General features: G+C 37.7%; 1 protein-coding gene across 6 annotated transcripts in view; it reads left to right on the top strand.

Moving 5' to 3' along the window:
• NAV3 (neuron navigator 3) overlaps positions 1-19,509 on the top strand; it is a 267,108-nt gene that overhangs the window by 78,790 nt on the left and 168,809 nt on the right. For 5 of the 6 annotated variants that reach the window (XM_065630330.1, XM_065630320.1, XM_065630313.1 and 2 more), the window contains exon 1: positions 1,027-1,074. In XM_065630330.1, coding sequence (XP_065486402.1) covers positions 1,072-1,074 — 3 coding nt within the window. In that variant the 5' untranslated portion in view covers positions 1,027-1,071. Of the gene's footprint in view, positions 1-176; positions 295-1,021; positions 1,075-19,509 lie in introns of those variants that run through there. The other variant, XM_065630337.1, reaches the window with a different exon arrangement.

Genomic DNA, 19,509 nt, shown 5'->3' with positions numbered 1-19,509 from the left:
AACAGAAAAAGCAAGAAAACACTACATTAAAATTGTTTCCTTTGCTGCTGACTTCTTAAATGGGAATGTGATCTGTAATAGTTCTGGTGTGCAAGCCAACATTTGTTTTAAGAATTTTTATTGTCTTCTTTTCTCTCTTCCCCTTCTCCCCCTTGCCCTCCCTCTCTGCTCTGCAGATTTACACTGACTGGGCTAACCACTACCTAGCAAAATCTGGCCACAAGCGGTTGATCAAGGATTTGCAACAGGACATTGCAGATGGAGTTCTGCTAGCAGAAATCATCCAGATCATCGGTAAGACCCGGGCTGAGAGAAGCACTGCGCGCTGACTCCTTGCATGGGGGAATATATAATTCAAGTTGAATGTATTTAACAATAAGATGAACCCTGAATAATACAATTTGACTGGGTCCATATGTCTCTGATATTTGTGCGGTTCATCCTTGTCTTAATTAAAAAATATGTTTATGTGAGCATGTTTGGAAGTTGCTGTTTAACCATACTTTAAATGGCCAGAACTGTATCTTACACACTTTGAATTGTCAGAAATGAATGCTCTATTAAACCATATGTCTCCCATGTGTGCATTTTGTTAGCTGGAGTGGCTCATAGTTTCTGGGATGCCTTGAAACTGTATCCTGACCCTGCAAAGACAATTGTGGAAGATTTCATGTCAGCAGTTATTTTGCAGGGGCTGAAGAATTACCAGCGACCTCCTTCGCACTTCCCCCTTTGCATGATTTGGCATGTGGAAGCAACTGCTGCTAACAAGAGTGTTGTTACTGTATGACTGAGCTTTACTTAGAAAGGAGTTCTGTGTCAACAAAGCCCCGTACACTTTATTGCTGTGTCTTTTCTGCTCTTCTGATTATTTTTTTTTTTTTGGTTATGGTTTGAGGTTTTTTGAGGGGTTTTTTGTTTTGTTTTTTTTTGAGGGGAGCTTTTTTTTTGGCCAGAGGGTGGAAAGGAGAGTTTTATCTCCCTGTTCACTTCTGCTTTTCTCCTCACTGTTTTTGTTTAGCAAATGAAAAGGTTGAAGATATCAATGGCTGTCCCCGGAGCCAGTCTCAAATGGTAAGAATAAAATATATTTTTAGTTTATGTTGGCACCTCTGCACTTTCCTAAAATGCTTTTTAATAATGATTTATTTAAACTGTGAATATTCTGTCCCACATTTACCATGAAGTCCCAATTCTCACGTAGTGTTCCTGGTAGTTTTTCTTCCACATGTGCTTAGTGTTTGTCACTTCATTTCTGTGCTTACTGACTTTGGGTCTTGAGGTAACCCAGCAGCAAAATTTAATAACTTCTAATTGATCAAGAACTGCCTTAGCAGACTTGTTCTTCTGATGATCCAGATAATTTCATTTAACTTCATTTTTAAGGGCAGTAAATCCAAGAACAATTTTTTAAGTGGAGTCTTTGTGTCTGGAAAACTGGTTTGATGAACAAAACTTGCCAAATTATTTTTGAATATAAATAGCCTTTTGCATTGTCCACTGTAAAGTCCAGTTAGATGCTCTGACTTCAATACTTTCAGAAATAGCACTTTAGTCATATAGCTCTCTGAGCTGTAGCTGGCAACTGCTTAAAGACATTTTAATACTCTCAGGCAAGAAGCATTTTGTGACTATGTTTCATATGGAGTCTTATTAATCTTTTACTGTGTTTATGGGTAGTCAACAACATTTAATAAGATAAAGCCTCCTTAGGGGAGGCTGTGGAACTGGCGGGTACAAAATCTGAGTCTCAGTAACATCATCATGCATTTACTGTATCATTTGCAGTTCCAGTCATGCTCCCTCATGCTGAGGACTTTTTTGCCCTTCTGTTCACATCCAAATAGTATGTGAATAAGGTGCACAATTGTGTAGCTGGCAAGGATTTTGGAGTCTAATGATTTGGATGAGCTCGCATAATAGCAAACTGCTGAAGCTGGACTTAAAAATGAAAATGGAGTAGAAAAATAATTGCACTTATTCAGTGCATTTTTGAAGGGGGAAGGAGTTTGGAGATTTTTTCTGCAAAGTTGCAAAAGGTTAAAGAAAACATTTTGAGTGCCAGTGAAGTGAATAATCAGGTCTTTCGGTTCTTACTTCTCAAAAAACGTGCAGGTTTATAATAAGTTTTTTTTTTTTCTGTGGTTTTCGGGCTTTTTGAAACAGTCCACAGCAAGAATATATACAATTTCCTTAATAATAGTTATTATTTTAATTACTCATATTACAGCAGCATCTAGTGGCCCAAACTGAGAACTCTGGGAACTCCAGCATAAAACTCTAATATTACGCACACAGATTGAGTGATAATCACTCTACTTTAATCACATTAAAACCTACCATTCCAGACAGAAAAGATAAACAAGAAGAGACAAAAGCACAGAAAAGTGATATGATTTTCTGAGGTTATATAAGTGGTTAGTGACCACCTAGGATTGCTCAGGGACCCACCACTCTGATGTCCATCAATAAAATTATTCACTCTAGCAATGTTCGTGTGTCCAAAGTGACAGCATTTGTGTATATTCCCTGTTGACAGGTAAATCTTTATGTGGCACAGGGATTCGGGATTTCATCTCTAGCTCTGCTGCAGTCATGAGGGAAACATGGTCAATGCATGCCCATACTGCAGCAGTAGCTGTGGGAATCTCTTTGTGTCCATCTTCCCCCTTTTCTAAGCACATCTCAGCTCAGCCAGGCCAAAGAGTTTGTCTCAGGTCCTCTGGGTCTCCAACCAGGTGCTTGGAAGGTTCTTGTGCATAGTCATACATCAGTGTTTGCACAGTGCTAAAGCATCATGTTTAGCCACTTAACTTGATAGAAATATAGAATATATTTTTCCATCTTTCTTTGATTTGGTCTCTATACTATATTGTTTTATCTCTACCGTTTGATCAGATTATTTCCCTGCCTTTTGACATACCATTTTATACTGCTGATTTCTTTGACTGAGCTAGGAAACTTAAAATGTATTGAAGCTAAAGTAGTTCAAACTTGTCAGCTTTCCTCTCAAAGCATCTCAGAGATCTCAGGTATTGAGTCTGCTCTCCATTTGTCTCCTTTGGGTTGTGCGCTGATCTGGCCTAGCTGAAGGCACCATCTTATTGCATTTTCAGGTAACTTCCCCTTGCAGTGCTCAATTTTGTTAGCCCACCCAGTTAATGATAGGTCAATTCTCTGCTATTTGTACCAGTGGAGTCTTGGTTGTTTGTAATATACGGGAAAATAAAAGTAACAGTTGTCGAAACTAGTTTACATATTTGACATATTCTGATATGTAGCAATATGTCCCGTCAGGATTTGTCAGAAAATCAGACATCAAGCCAGCAACAATCACAATATTCCTATAGCATGCATGTTAGCCAGTCATTCACTGTTTTCATTTTAATATTTTTAGTTTCTAAACCTCAAGAATCCCACCACCATTTTCTTTCACTTATGTTTTCATGATCCTTGCTCTCATAACCTGCAATTAAGGAGAAATGTTTTCTGTATTCATTTGCTATTTGATACCCTTCCCAGGAAGAGAGGTCTAAGATATCTTGCTAGCTTAAAAGAAGCTAGAGAGCACTGACATGGATTGTCTGCTGCTGGAAATGCTTCATATCCTCTGTAGATTATATTGATATCAACTAATAATTAATCACTACCAATACTCTCAAGTTCCTTTCCATGCACCATTTGGTTTTCCTCTTGCCAATGACTTCATCTTTCAAGTGATTTTTAAGGTATCTCAATTCAGCTGCTACCTTAACCTGGAAACAACTTTAAAATATTATTTTAAATATGCATATAATGCTTCTTTTTAAGTTTTCTTTTAGTTAGGTCTGTTGCAATGTCTTGCACTCTGTGCTCCTCTTGGCAGTGATACATCAAGTACTTGCAGACAAGTTGAACTGGCTCCACAGGTCCAAGTTCATAAAAATGAAAACCTGTGAACCCCAGCAGCATCCAGTTTCTGCATAGTTAGCTTTACCGGGATCCTCGTGGCTGTCATTATGCTCGCACATTTGATGTCACACACAGAATCTGAGAACCTGAGAGGTACTGGGGAATAAATTATTTCATATTCAACTCTCACAAGCTTTAAAGAAATGAACCTTCAAGAGAATCAGCAAGATTTCTTGTTTGCTGAGTAAATGTACTGTGGTAAAAAGATTTTGGCATTTCTTATGAGTGGTTTTAATAAATATAATAAGGATTTAAAACACAGTATTATAATATACATTGTCTGTCTACAGTGCCATATAGAGTCTTCTCCTTGCCTATTTTTTTATTCACAGTATGCATTCAAGGAGGAATATGGCACTGCAAGCTTTTTTTCACCATCTCTTTCGAGACCTTCAATGGAAGAAAACACATTCATTTCTATCTTTCCCTTGTATAAATTATTCTATAAGCTACCAATTAAGGCAACCTAGAATCATCTTTCTTTTAGAAGATAATGGTCTTTCAAGGCTTTACTTTTTGATGTAGCCAAAAGCTATTTCTTTTTCTGCTTCTTTATAAGCCATTTGTTTCTTTAGTTTCTATTGTGAGTTCCCCCATCATTAGAAAAAGCAGGATAGTGTCCTGTCTAGAAAATATGTTATACAGCTTTTCTCTAATTGTCTAAAGAGAAAGAATTCAGATTTTTTTTCTTCCTAAACATATTAAAAATATACTGGAAGACCTCCACTGTTTTTTCTCTAAACAGATCATATCAAGCATATAATAAACATACAGATTATCAAATGCAATCTGTCCTGGAGTTTTCAGAGAAAATTCAAGAGAATCAAAAAGTATTGGACAGAAAATATTTTTGTGATGACATATGCAATATTGTTCCTTGAGAATTTTACAAAACTAATGTTTCTATTCCTTCCTTATGCAGTCTATGGTGCTTTCAGCTGCATAAATATTAAAATAAATTCAAAGTTGCCAAAACTTTTTAATACACTATTTTTCAAGTTGTTTTTTCCATCAGAGATTGCTATTGTCTTATTAGCTGTCCTTCTTCCTTAGAATTAGCTCTTGCTACTTCCTGCGAGAATTGTCAAAGCCAGTACACATCCATGTATTTACACATATATAATGAAGGGTAATTTTCATTTTGCCAGTCTTATCTTTGGCACATTTTTCTACCAGTTAACATAACCAAAAGTATGCTTCAAAGGTATTTTTTATAGTTTAGGATAGACATGCGGCAGTCCAACAGTGGAGCTGAATTCAATAAAAATACAGGTCTTGCTTACCACATCCTGGAAATTAGGGAGTTGGAAAAGGTGTTGGAGCCACAGCACATTGCCAAATGAGTATGAACATTTAGTAAAAAGCTGCAGTTAGCAGAACTTACACCGTTTTGGTAGAATAGTAGTGTATGTGTTAAAAGTGGGAATCAGTGTGACCGTGCAGCACTAATAACATCATTTCTATAACATTGTACTAATATCATTAATAATGCCTTTAAAAAGATGTTAATAAATTGGAAGTGTTTCAGGAAAAAGCCACAAGAATGCCAGCAATTTTGCTATATTCTAGGAGACTGAAGAAAAATTGTGAGCTTTAGCAAGAAGAAGGTGGAGTGAGTGAATGAGTCTCTGTTTTGTGAGAGAGCTTTCTCTAACCTGGTTAAAGAAGTGTGTGAATTCTGAAGCTGAATCAGTCATAGAATAGGTCAAAGTGACCATGTCTATACTGGTAGACATTGCTTTTTAATGTATTAGGTAGATGTGCTTCGTAGTGTTTCTGCAGTGCCACAAAAGCCCCCTATGGCTCCCTCTCTGCCCATATGTTTGGGGTTTTCTCTGGAAGAAAACAAGGTTGCAAGGGGTGAGGTGCATGCAAATCTCTTCTTAGCAGGGAGTCAGCCTGTGGTCAGGATAAATAGCTGGAAACTGGAACTTCTAAGTGTGCCACAGAGTCTACCTGCCCTATAGTATGTATACTTCCCTTCAGTATAGACATCTGCCTTCAGATTTCCCCTGACATGGGCATGCTGGGCAGACACCTGAGTAGCATTCCTCGGTATCCAGAAATGTCAATATCCAGGGACGAGAATATGAGCATCAGCATTCTGTGTCTAAAACTGTTTGTGAAACACAGCAAAATTTTTTATATAGTAAGTATGGTAGGTACTACTAAGGCCCATAGAATTCTATGTTAAAATGTGTGGAGTATGGTTATATGAAGCTCTTTGAGGACCAGGAAGCCTGAAAATATCATCCCTTCATTCACTATCAAGTGGGTCCAAATATGAGCTCTTTTTGTCTGCACAGTGTTGAACTGTGCAAGAATCTTCTGGCTTTGCTGTTGCAGTTGTTGGTAATTAGCTATATGGATTCAAGGTATACTTAGGCTTTGGAGCAGCTCCAGGTAAGCCTTCTACTCAAGCATGACATGCTGAAATGCATACAGAAATTTGGCTATTTGTAGAAATCTGGTCCCTTACAACTGGAAATTCAGTCTGAGTTTTGAAAACTAATCCCAGCTCCTTCCATGTGCAGGCCAGTTTCTTCCTGCAGTGACACCTGTGCGATCCCCTTTTGTTTAAATCCTGACTGCCACCACATGGCTATCGGAGGATCTTCACAGGTTTAATGCCTGGCTTCTATGGGAGTTTCATGAAAATACGAAGGAGAAAGACACTCTAGTTTTCTCAGCTGTGCAGGTTTGGTGTGCTTAAATGAATGAACCACACGACAGTGATCCAGTTCCTGTATTTCTGTGGTGCATGCTTGTGTACTTAGTTTTGAGAATTTCAGTGAATAGCCTGAAGTGTGTTAGTTGGAGTGTATGTACTTCCATGTAACAGCATGTAAGAGAAGTAAAATTATTTCACCCTAAAAAGAAAGAGTACCATTGGTCTTACCAGGTTTTCAGTAAATTTCTTAAGATAGTTGAAATAGCCGTCGTGTAAGTTGGAACTACAGACAAAGGATCAGGTATAAACTGCTTCTTGGTGATCCCCCAAAATGCCATTAACAACTTGTTAGGAATGGAAAACAAGGAATAACTTGTCACTGTTTGTGAAAAGAAAGTCTGTGATTTGTGATCCCAAGGATCTGTGCGTCTGTGCTTGTGATTCATTCATTGTGTTCAAAAATGACCTGGAAAAACGCATTAATAGTAAAAAAAAAAAAGTGAAGTGTTACTCAGGTTAGTGAAATCTAAATTTGATCATAAAGCTGCAGAAAGATCTTGCAATTCTGAATTAAAAAAAGGTGTGTTGAACTCTTATTACCCTTTACCAGTGAGATGTTAACACATGTGCATAGAGTTTTCTTGATGATGAGCTGTTTTGGGGAAGATGCAGTTTGCATAAAAGATAGAACAGGGCCTGAGAAAAGAGCTTTAGTTGGTACAAATATCTGTTTGAAAATGTAGTCAAAAGGGATGGCTTCTTGCAATATGGGCAGGATAGAGTCAAAAGATCATTTTCTTATCCTCTGGCAGGCAAGAGGTATCTGGGATTTGATAATGGAGTAGTTTTTAAGAGGGAGAAAAGTAGAAGTACTTTTAGAAAAGGATGACAGGTTCGCAGCATGATATCTAGGGAAGTGATCTCACTAAAGCAAGTGAAAAAAATGGCAGTAATTAAAATTTGATCTCCTGTGAGAGGTTTCCTGTGTTTATAGATAGGAAAGCTCATGTTTTGGCTGTGTTACATGGAAAGAATCTGCAAGACATAGTCACAGCTTGTGTGGGAGTGTTTGGGGGAGAGCATACTTGAAGAATATGCCCAAGTGTTAGGTAAAGGACTGTGTGGAAAGGATCAGAAGGAAATTAAGAGTTTTGCTCATGTTGGCAACTGGTGAGAAAGATAATTTTAATTTGGATGAGAGTATTGAGATCTGGAACAGAGAAAGAGATTATATCCTCCTTGCAGTGACACTATACCTGTACTCCAGATTACTGTAATCTAGATCATCGGCTATTTGGCATGTCCACATCAGGAATATGCATACTTATTTTTATTTATCAGAGTTTTCAATGTTCCACAGTGATGATAAATACTTCTTCTCACAGTCTGTTCTTTCTTACCTTGTGGCAGCTCTGGACTGAAACAGACAAGGCCGTTACAGCTCCATTATGAAAGGATGTAAGCAGATGCTTATTTATGCAGGAAATTATGCTCCTCAACATGGTGCATATTCAGATTTCCGATTTTCTGATGGTGGTTTCAAGTAGAGCCACACAATTTTTTACTTATCTAGTGATGCTTTCTGAGATTTCTCACTAGGTAGGTGATTTACATTTAACTTGTATACTTACTGGAATTCCCAGGAAAGTGACCAAGACTGTCATAGCCAAGAGCATATCTTAGCTGTCCTTCTGAAGATCTTTTCCTGGACAAGTCCTCTCATTTCCTAGGTAGGATCGGAGTGGCATCTCCCCTTTGAGAACCAATGGCTTTCCCGCACCCTTCCCCAGTGACTCTCCTCAGCTCTTCCAGGGAAGACTTTCTTGGACATGTTTGACACATCCAGCCACTTGCAATGCACTGTGCTGTGTACAATGTACAAAATGGCTTCAAAGCATTTACAATTTGTTTAGTATTCACTGAGTATTCAAGCTGACTATCCCATCGAGGCCTCTTGTATTTCCTTTGTTGGTGATAGCAATGTTAACTACTAAGATGCATTTTCGTTTAGCTCTTCTGTCCAGGTTCATAGGGCCCTGAGGCTTATTTCTGCTGTCTGAGAACTCATGTGGCATACAATTCATATGTCATGTCCTGGAGCTCAAAGTAGTTGGAAATTATTATCAAGCCTTCTACACATGTATTCATGTTGCCACTTAGAAATAATGGGGGTGACAGCAGGAATCTATAGAAGATTCTCTTCCATGTGCAGGGAAGTCTCCACTGTTGAACGAGCATGCTAAGCATCAGGTTATACCTGACTGCTTTGAATTTGCTCAGGGTGCTGAACATTTTGGAGAATTAAATAAACCTTTTTGAACTCTTGAATTATAAATAATAGGTGCAGGATGAAATTTTAGAAGTACTGGCTTCTTCCTCTTTCCAGCAATGCACATAGGTGTATCTACAGTGTAAGTATATGAAGCAACATCTCCATCGGTGTAGAAATTGAAGGTTATTTTTTTGTTTGCAGATGAAATTAACCTGACATAAAGATTAGAATAAAAATGAAAATCAGAACATCAAAACTACTGAGGGTCCATTTAAGTATACTTTATAGGAATATTGTGACAATATGAATGGCGGGAATAAAGAAAGAAAAGAAGAGATTATTTCTGCAAGGGTAAGGCTAAAGATGTCGATGTTAAAGTTGGTTGACATTCAAGGATGAAGATGTTGGAATTCTGGTTCCAAGTTTCTCTGAAAAGAAATTATTAATGGTATTAACACAGCCACTTTGAGTAAGATGAGAGACAAATTGGTTTAGTGTGGAAATGGCAGAAAGAGGAATTCAGGCTGCTTTTCTGAAAAAAACTGTAATTTCTAAAAGCTCTTGAAATGGAAGAGAAATTAGAGGTGGCGTGAGAGCTGGACAGACAAGCAGATTAACTGTTGCCTTCTGAGGGGAGACCAAATATTTTTATTGTGAGGGACAGAGGAAGCTAAGGAAAGGATGAGGGGAGTGCTGCAAGTGTTAGATGTAGAAGAGCATAAAGGATAAGAAACTTCATCCATCCTGCCTAAGTATATTACAGGCACGGAAAGGGATGAGAAGGCAACAAAACCGTCACTGTTTTGATATGGTTTGATTCTGGTTTGGCCTTTTGTTAGACCTCTTTATTCTTCACTGAAACAAGCAGTTCTCTTTGCATCCAGAGATCTGAGAATATTAAAAGAACCACAGGATTTATGACAATCCCTCTTCACAGAACAGCTCAGAGTTACTCACTCACACCAGGCAGTGAGATGCATAGTCCCCTGAGTCACTTACATTTGACTCTGAAGTCATAAAAGAAAATGCCACAGGAACACATCCTGGGTATTATTTTACTAGGCTGGAAGAAGTACATTATTCATTAAATAGAAATTGCATGCAGTTATTAGCCTTTTTGTTTAGGCTTACAAATTCCTTCTCCTATTAATGCGTGGAATCACATGAAGATAACTCATCTAGATGTTCATGAAATAATCATGATATAAGAAGTACTTATACTGTGATGATATCAGTGTCCATGAAATCTACTGAGTAGTTTGGTTAGGGATGGTTTGCTTGATTAGGGGTGGGATCAGGATTATGCACATTTTGCCTCTGTAGAGCAAGATTGCTGAACACAAAAAGATCTTTTCATTACTTAAAATTAGCTACTCCCCAGCAATTTTTGTTCCCGCCCGCCCCGCCTCCCCCGCCCCACCCCGGCCAGCAGTTCCTTGGAATCCCTTTCCCCTTAATCTGTGTCTGGAATATGCCACTACTTCCATGCCTCTGAGGCACGCTCATCTCACCCATCTCTTCTCCCCATCCCTCTGCTGCGTTTGTCGGGAATATCAGCCAATCAGAAACTCATGCTGTTAAACTGTATTGGGAGGATATGCAGAGATTAAATACTGGAGTACTTTATGCATGAAGACTAATGGGTGACATACAGTGAAGTCTTTATTATTTGAAAACATGTAGTTGACAGGTTCCTCATTTCTCCTTATCTGTTGCTAGTGTCCTACCCTCTTCAATTTTCTGGTTTCTGTTTGGTTTATTTGTTTTCCCTAAAAGATGTCACGTAGACATTCCCTAATTTTTTAAAATAGATCCAATATATATTTTTGATACAGATGCTTAGACAAAGAGATGATGAATAAATGGCCTTGAAACCTCCATTAATAGAAATGCACTGAAAAGTTTTAACACAGACAGGGAGTTCAAATACATACACACAAATTGACTATGACATGCATTTTAGAAAGCACCTGTTAGTTATAGTCATTAATACATTTTTCCCAGGATAGTAGCAGCAGGATTACAGTAAATATGTGTGCTTCATGATGGTGTATTTTTAACATCTTCTATAGGGAGAGTATGCTATAAATACTAGGAATGTCTAGAATGTTTACTGGATTTAAATATAGAGAAGAAAGTGCATGATATTTAGCTGAACAGCAAAAATGCATATTTAAGCTGAATAAGAAAATAAACAATGTCTCTGAAGTGGTTTTACTTTACAGTATATCCAAACAAGGCTTTTTGGTAATTTTGAGTTTTTGTCAGCTTTCTAGATTTTTATCAAATGTCTGATTATTTTGGAACTGTGGCAAAATGCCAGTTTTCTTATGGTTAGAGTTGAGGACTTACTTCTATTTAAAGATTTTCTAACCACTCCCTTTGCAATACTTCTACTTAGACTGTCTTATAAATTTGTGTTCTGTATGTTAGTTAGAAAAGGTTATTGTTACATGTCTGTGAAGCTTTGAATTTCCTCAGAGAGACAGACTTCACAAAAGAGCATTTCTTAACATTGAAGCCGAGTTCCAAGGTAACTCGTCCTTCTTCCTAAGATAATCTGCCCCTTCCTATCTTGACAACAGTGAATTCTGCTGCTTCAGTAAATTGCAAGGCTCCCAAGAAACAATGTGGACTTGTGTTTTGGTGCATAGTCCACACACATGGACATGCATTCACATGAAGTACCTTGAGTAATCCTGATGATACCCCAGCGATTTTATTGACTCTTTGGCTGATTTAACCCCAACCAGTTACTAGGACCATGCAGCCACTTGTTGATTCTTCTCACCCCCCAAGGGGGATGGGGGAGACAATTGAAAGAGAAGGGAGGAACCTGTGGGTTGAGATAAGAACAGTTTAATTGGACAGCAAAGGAAGAGAAAAACCAAACCAAACCAAACCAACAAACCCACCAACAACAGCAATATATATATATATAAAACAAGTGATGCAGAATGCAACCGCTCTACACCCAGTGACTGACACACAGGCCGGCCTTGAGCAGTGATCGTGGATACCGTTCCTGTACAGCCGATCCTGGAAGAGTGGAGACCCGGACACCAGTTCACACTTGAACATGGTCACAGCAAACAGCCAGTCCTAGAAGAAAAGAGAGACAGGCTGAAAAGCCATCTCCAGATGTATATGGAGCATTAAGCTACTGGTAAGGAGTACTTCATTGGTCAGCCTGGACGTCAGTCTAGGTGCTGTCCTGCTATGCTTCCTCCAAGCTTCTATGTGAACCTGCAGCTGGAAAGCCGAACAAGTCCTTGGTCTCTGTGGCAGCAGCCAAAACATCAGTGAGTCCTCACAGTCTTTTCATACCAACTGCAAAACATAGCCTAGCTTACTGAAAGGAAAACATAATTCTGTCCCAGGTAAAGGCATGGGAAGTTCAGTGTGTTATCACATTATTCTCACACTAAATCCAAACCAAAAGACTGTGCTACCAACTACAAAGAAAATATTCTAACTACTATGAATAAAATTAACTCGATCCCAGCAAATCAGCACAAGCATTTAAGACACTCTCCCTGTCTCTAATTTGTGAATGAAGGTTTGTGGGTTCTTCAAAATTCTAGAAGCTTTGACGCACCATTGTATTTTCTGGACATCTGTACAGTCGGAGATGGCCACTTGTCTAGTCTACAGAGTGACCAGAGCTACTAGCTGTGTTTCTTAGGGAGAGGCCAGATTAACTTTACATAAGAGATACTGAATATCATTTTGAGATATAAGCATCAAGACCCGCAAGCAAAAAATGAAGGCACACACCAAGTATGAATATCAGCATTTTTTATTTTCTTGGGCTGGGAAATCCAGCTACTGGGAAGATGTTTTAACAAAGGCACAGGAACTGCTCAAATGTCCATAAAATGCTGTCTGTGGTGTAAGACGTAAAGCAGCAGAGGGTGCCAGAAAGCAACAACTTGTGGCTTCCATTATCGTTAATGGGAAAGGGAGTGTAACTAGCAATGTTAGGGTGGAACGTGGTTTGCATTGTGAACTTGGCTCCAGAAGAGAGAGAAGACGCATTTCTTGTAATTTTAAGCACTCATGCTTAAAATTAAAATAAACACTGTGCAACAAATTGTGAAGCTCTTGCAGGTATTGTGTTGCGCATTATGCTGAGGTGACCATGCTTGTCACTGAATCATCTATACAGCTATATATAATCTACATAATATGCAGCTATACGTACTCAGTATTTCAAAGCTTGGCCCTATAGCAGAGGCTGCAAGACAGAAGGATAATACAGTAGCACAGAATGTCCCAATGATGTAGTGTGTTAATTACAAACTAACATGGTAACAAAACCCACCCTGTCCTTCTGCATTTGTAATTGTTAAATTCATTTTAAAAGACTTGACAACCTTCCGCTGCTCTCCTGCTGGAATGTAAAGTACCAAAAATTTGATGCCAGATAAAGTTTTTTCAGCACAGATAAAACTTTTTCAGCAATATTCCATTACTTCCAGAATATAATACAATTACAATGTTAGAAACTGAAAGGAAAGAACAGAAAGTAGGTACATACTGAAATTACTACGATCAGTCCAGATGTATTTTCTCACTCTGCCCTTGATCTTTGCTGGAACAGGAGCTGCCTATATCTGCTGCAGCTAATGTTAGCCAGTTTCATGGAAAGAATGCCAAATCTGCGTGATTTTACAGTGTCTTTTACAGACTCACCATTTTGAGTTCCTTGACTTTTATGCATAGTAACCCGTCTAGCCTTGCTCTTTTATTTGGCAGTAATTATACCCAAAGAATAAACTCCTCTTTTAACCCCGTTGCAAATCCCTTCCCCCTACAGGCTCTCCCCAGTGCCCTATTGCTGGCACATAAGAATGAGCATACACTGCTGCATCAGAGCAGTGTCCGTCATGTCAATATTCCCCCTCTGAGAATGGCAATGCAAGCGATGATTTAGCAAGAACAAGTGACCCCAGCATTTTTTTTTTTTGCTCCATTCTCCTCCTTTTCCCCCAATATCTAAAGTTATTGTATTGGGAGGACTAGAGGGTACTTCTTTGCCTGCTCTTTCAGTACTCATTTATGCACTACTGTTGTGATCAGTGCTTATTCCATCACATGTCAAAATGAAGCATGCTGGGTTTCTCAGAAAAAAACCTTCTGTCTCCTATAGCCATGTCCACAGCCATGGGACTGGGTGCAGAGAAGGCACTTTTTTTTAAATTGATTGCAGTTACTGCTCTGCCAACCTTCTATTGCTGTCAGGAGCCCACAGATCTGACCAGTCTGGAATGGCATAAGGTACCATTGGGCAGCTGAAACTCTGTGTTAGTAAAGATTTTGGCAACAATGAACTGAACTTAAACAGTGATGTTAACTCTGAATATAAATTCTGTTACAGCTGATGACCCTATTATAGGCAATACTATTAAGGTACACAAAGGTAAATTGGCTTAAGCTAGTGGTAAAACAGACAAGTTACCACAAAGACTGCTTATTTCAACAGTATTAACTAATCCTTTCTCATGTAAAGGCTCTTGATCAGGTTAATTAGTATTAACATAATCTTCTTATGTTTTTTTTTCTTTTTTTTATGTAACTTGTCTGCTTAAATCCACTGTGACCTGAAACTTAATATACAAATCGTTAGAATACAGTACAACCATTTTTATTTCAGCATAAATAAATAGCATAAATACAGTAATCTATCTGGCAGCTTTCTGATGTTCAGGAATTATTTAAAACACTCCCAGTCTGAGGAGTCTGCTGACCATACGATCAACAGATGATCGTATGACATAAATCAGAGATATGCTTATTTTAAGTTGCATTTATTTTAAGTTGGCCCAGTGTCTGGATATGAATTAGTCTGGGCAGGCTTCAATTTTAGAGTCATGCCAAGATATATTTTTTGTGCTAGGACTTGATTGTATTCAGTCTTACAAACTGATCACAAATATTTTTTGCCTTTTAAAAAGTCAATATCAACTTAGAGGATTTGTTTACCTATGCGGTTCTTATCAATTCTTTCAGATGGCACCCTGACCGGCACCAAACCTGTGCAGTCCTTAAAACTGAATCTGAACAGTCTTCCTGAAATAGAAATATGTTTGTATTTTAACTTGTAGCTTTTGGCAGTCTTTAATTTTATAATAAGTATAATATGCTTCATTTAGGCTTGTATTGTCAGCTAATTGAAACCTTATTTGAATTATTCGTACCTCTTGATTCTTTAGAGTTTCGTCAGAATTACAATGGGAGCGTACCAATGACATTCTCCTCTAGGGAAAGAAATGCCACAAGAATTTTCTTTGTCCCAGGGTTTCCACACTTGAGAGCTGAGACCTATTTACATGTGATATAAATAATAGTTCATGAAGTTAGATAGCTAAAATTTTGTGTATTCTAACTGCACACATAACTAGCTAACCAGCATTCCAGTCGAGTGGGCTGTTTTGCCTGTCATTCACAGATTTTCTCAGTAATACCTCCCAATAGTAACTTTAAATTAGTTTAGTTTAGTTTTGTTTTGTTTTTGAAGCTCTCAGTTCATAGACAGATCAGCCACAACAGCCCACAGTAAACATATGTGCAAGGGTGTCTTCACAGTTCTTGTATATGTAAGGGTTCTATTTGGATTTGTTAACATAAACAGTTTTGAAAGATTTATGTTGTTACATCATATAAACTAATATATTTGAAGACATGCTCCCCCTCCAAAGCCCAGCAAATGCTCATTTTTCAAGTAATACTGGCTGTATTTTGTAACTTGAAAACACTTGGATAAGTATTTAAAACATTGCTTCCTCCTACACTTCACACTTCATTGCCTACAACTGGAAGTGAAGTGACAACGAGCAATAACTGTTCGTTCAGGCCTCATTTTATAGGCTCGAGTACTTCTGATGTTTGTTATAACATTCGGCTAAGAATTCAAGAAAAAATCCTGGCCCTATTGAACTTGAGAGCAGATATCCCATTGCCTTCCAGGCACTTTTATTTTCCTTGATTGAGAATCCGGACACAAGACCTTGTGAAAATGTGTAAAATGTTTCCCATGGTTATTATCATAGAACAAAAAGGTACCTCTAATGGCTGTTTATAAGCATGGTATAAAACATATGCAGCATCACCTTTTTTTTTTAATATATATATAATGCTAAACATGGTATAAAATACAAGGCTCAGGCACACTAGCAAAAGTGAAAGCCTGAATCCGAGTCTTTCAATTATGCCTATAGCTTAATTTTAAAAGTTTTAATAACCTATGACATCAATTCATCATTGATTTTGTTTCTTTTGAGTCTTTTTCTTCAGGGTTTAGATCCACTTGAGTCAGTAAAACGAAGACTAAACATAAAGGAAAATCAGCAACTTAGTTATGTTCTCTCCTGCATATAGTTTCCCCAGGACTTTAAGTTCCAGCTGGAGGACCTGCCACATAACTTTAGACCTACAGACATCTCTGGGCTGTACTTTTAGAGGTTGTTAATAACAAGTATTTTTATCACTTTCCTTCTGATGAGCTCAATGTCTATAAGTATTTTCCATGGTAATATTCAAAATATATCTAATTAAAAAAAAATCAAGAGGCTAGAAGGATAAGAGAAAATTATCAGCGTCTCTCCTGCAAAACTGTAACATTATGACTCTTGGTGTAAGCAAGAAAGCACAAAGTGCATCCGAATGGTTTCCATTTGCAAAGTTCAAGAGATGCAGTGAAATACCTTATAGCTTATCTGTTTACTTATCTTTTAAAGGGCTCATTCTGTCACTGGTTGTAATTGCCCTTGCTTCTAAAAGCTGCTTTTTTTGATGGGAGAAATGAAGGTGCTATGTACTAAATAGCAGTTAAGGTGGGAACTTGAATGCTTTCAAAATTTTAATTAAATCTAGTAAATGAACACTGTGTTGTAGACTCTCTATTGACCTAATGAAGAGAAACTCCTCTGTTTTAAAGAAGTGTGCATTTTCACCAATTTTTGGAAGTTGCCAAGTTCCATAAATATTTAGATGCTTGTACCTTGCCGACTCAGAAGTGTTGCGTAACTAAAAAACAAATTGTAGACTGGCTCACTGAAGTGATGCGTCGATTTAAAAGATACTGTGTTTGAACAGGGTTCCTTTTATCATTGCCTTTAAAAATGTCCTCCCAGGATAGTATTTACCTTCAATTTAGTGTTCTTAGTGAATGTATAGGGCGCTCTCACAGCAGCGGTCGACACAGGCCTGTGGAGATGGGAGCACTGAAATAGGGAGGTACTTTGCAACCTGTAAGAGAATTTTTCCCTACTCTTCTCTTTTGATCCATGTTGCTTTGGAGCCATATTTTAGCTTTCTAAGAAATTCATGCAAAGATATTGCAATACTTTCATGGTGTTCTGAATCCAAATCCAGTAGTCTATTCAGAACCAAATTCAGCATTATATTCCAATCAAAAATCTAACACTTTCTTCTCACAATTTCTATTATAGCAGCTCAAAAGCACTACAGAAATTATCATCATCCTATTTTGTGCTTTACAATGTCTGCTGTAGAAACTACTGTATAGAACCGGGCAGCAGAAATGCAGACAGGACACCGAAGGAAGAGTGGGTAAGAAAGGCAGACAAGAGAAGCAAGATCACACCATTATATAGGTGAACAGAGTAAAATTTTGCATTCATGGTTATTTTTTTTTTTAATTTGAAAATGACCAGCAGATGTTCATAATGTTATGTTTGGCCATCTAAAAATTATGATTAAGGTTAATGCTTGTAATAGCCAAATTGTTCATTAAATCGTTGATGTGCACAAACAGAAAAGACATCAAACAAAAAAAATTGTATTTGACATTACAGAGAATATCTCCCATTCACCCCAAGTATTCCAAGCACCAAGCCAGGGACTGGGTGAAAATTTTGCAACACCTATGGTTGCTTTTATGTTCCTGACAGGACTGACGTGACAAAAGGGATAGATTTCCCACTGTAACATTTTATTTAAAATAATACACACTCCAGCTTATACTCTAACCTCAACAGTGACCTCATACATTCTTTTATCAGCAGGTCAGTACATATGTCTGTTGAATTCTCCAAGTATTTGAGAAGTTAATTTGTTTTCACATTTCTGGGTTTACTGGTCATATTTCATGTTTGGAGTGCATTCTGGAAGAATTTGATGTGCATGTTCCTTAATATCTATTGGAAAAGGAAGTGGAAGGTATTTCAGTTTTAAAAAACACCATCATCCTTTCCTCAAAAAATAACTAATAATTAAATAACTCCAGCATCATTTCCTAAAAATTTTTGCCTGGGAGGCCTTCTACATACCAGTAGTTATTATCCTCTAAGGTAAAATTCTCCCCAAATGCCTCCAGTAAATCAGTTTTTAATTTGCATATATGGTCTCTTACTGCAAAGTCAATCCTGAGTTTGGAACAGTTTTTTGGACTGATGTTATATGGTTCGCTGATAGTTATTTTCATTAAATGTTCCTTATATTATTCACTGCAAGTACCGAGGAGTTTGTTAGAAAACAGTTAAGCCAAATGCATGTGCGTGTCAATGTATTCTGCTTAACACCATGAAATATGCTATAATTTCCATAGAAAAATGGAATGTGCCTTGCATCTGAGTGAGGTAACAGGCCATGTGCAAGAGCAAGTCAGCAAAACGCACTTAATACCTCCCAGCAGGACTGCTAACACCTGTTTTATCTGGGTGGGTTTTCAAATTTACACCACCCATGGAAACTTGACATTGTCTTTCAGTATAGTTACAAAAAAATATTGCAATAACCTGTCATGTTAGGAGCCCACGGGAAATAAATTATTAGAACATAAATAATGAGATTTTTAAGTCTCTGCTTTTCTTTGTATTTTGCAAGTCTTACTGGAGAGCTTGTGTCTTACTAGAGAGCTTGCTTATCTCCCAGTTCTCCCTTTCTTCAAATTTCCTCCATTTCTACAAAGTGAACTGAGAATTCATGGCAAATTTCACCCAGTCTCTGTAGTTTTTGGTTAAGGGAACAGTGCAACATGCAGCCTGCCATACCAGGCTCTTGCACAGAGACTGCGAATTTGTAACCACAGGTTCCTCAGTCAGGTCTCTATAAATTTTGTGTGACTCTGGGCCACATTTTTCCCATTGCATTTACTTTGGGATTTGGAAAAATTTGGGTGTGTACTCTAGTCTTCAAAGTGTCCTTATTAAGTAGTTCTAGAAGTAGCAAAAAATATTCTTATTATGTAATAATACTATGCACAGTTTCTCCACGGGGAATCTTGATGGAAATAAAGACTTTCAGACAGTCTTGCTCAATAAAAACCTTTTAGTATTAATTTTGTGTGTACACATATATATGTTAATAAGCATACCCAACTTTAAATACGCAAGAAAGAAGAAAGCAGATGACTTGCTTTCAGATGTATTAAACTAGTTTAACCTGTGGAATATAAAAAAAAACTAGTCTCCTTGTTATATTTCAACTATAATACTTGTAAAATAAGCCCATAGGAATTTACTCACATTGTTCACTTTGAAAGTCTTTAACCCTACTATTTTGTTCTAGCTATAGTAGAGATAAATTTGAGATGAAATGTTTTCTGCAGCAGGATCCTTCATTTTGGAATACCTAGGATTCAGCTATTGTT

The sequence above is a fragment of the Caloenas nicobarica genome, chromosome 1 (genome assembly GCF_036013445.1).
Source record: "Caloenas nicobarica isolate bCalNic1 chromosome 1, bCalNic1.hap1, whole genome shotgun sequence".
Taxonomy (NCBI): domain Eukaryota; kingdom Metazoa; phylum Chordata; class Aves; order Columbiformes; family Columbidae; genus Caloenas; species Caloenas nicobarica.
The sequence above is the reverse complement of the archived record's forward strand: the minus strand, read 5'-3'. Positions and strand labels throughout refer to the sequence as shown.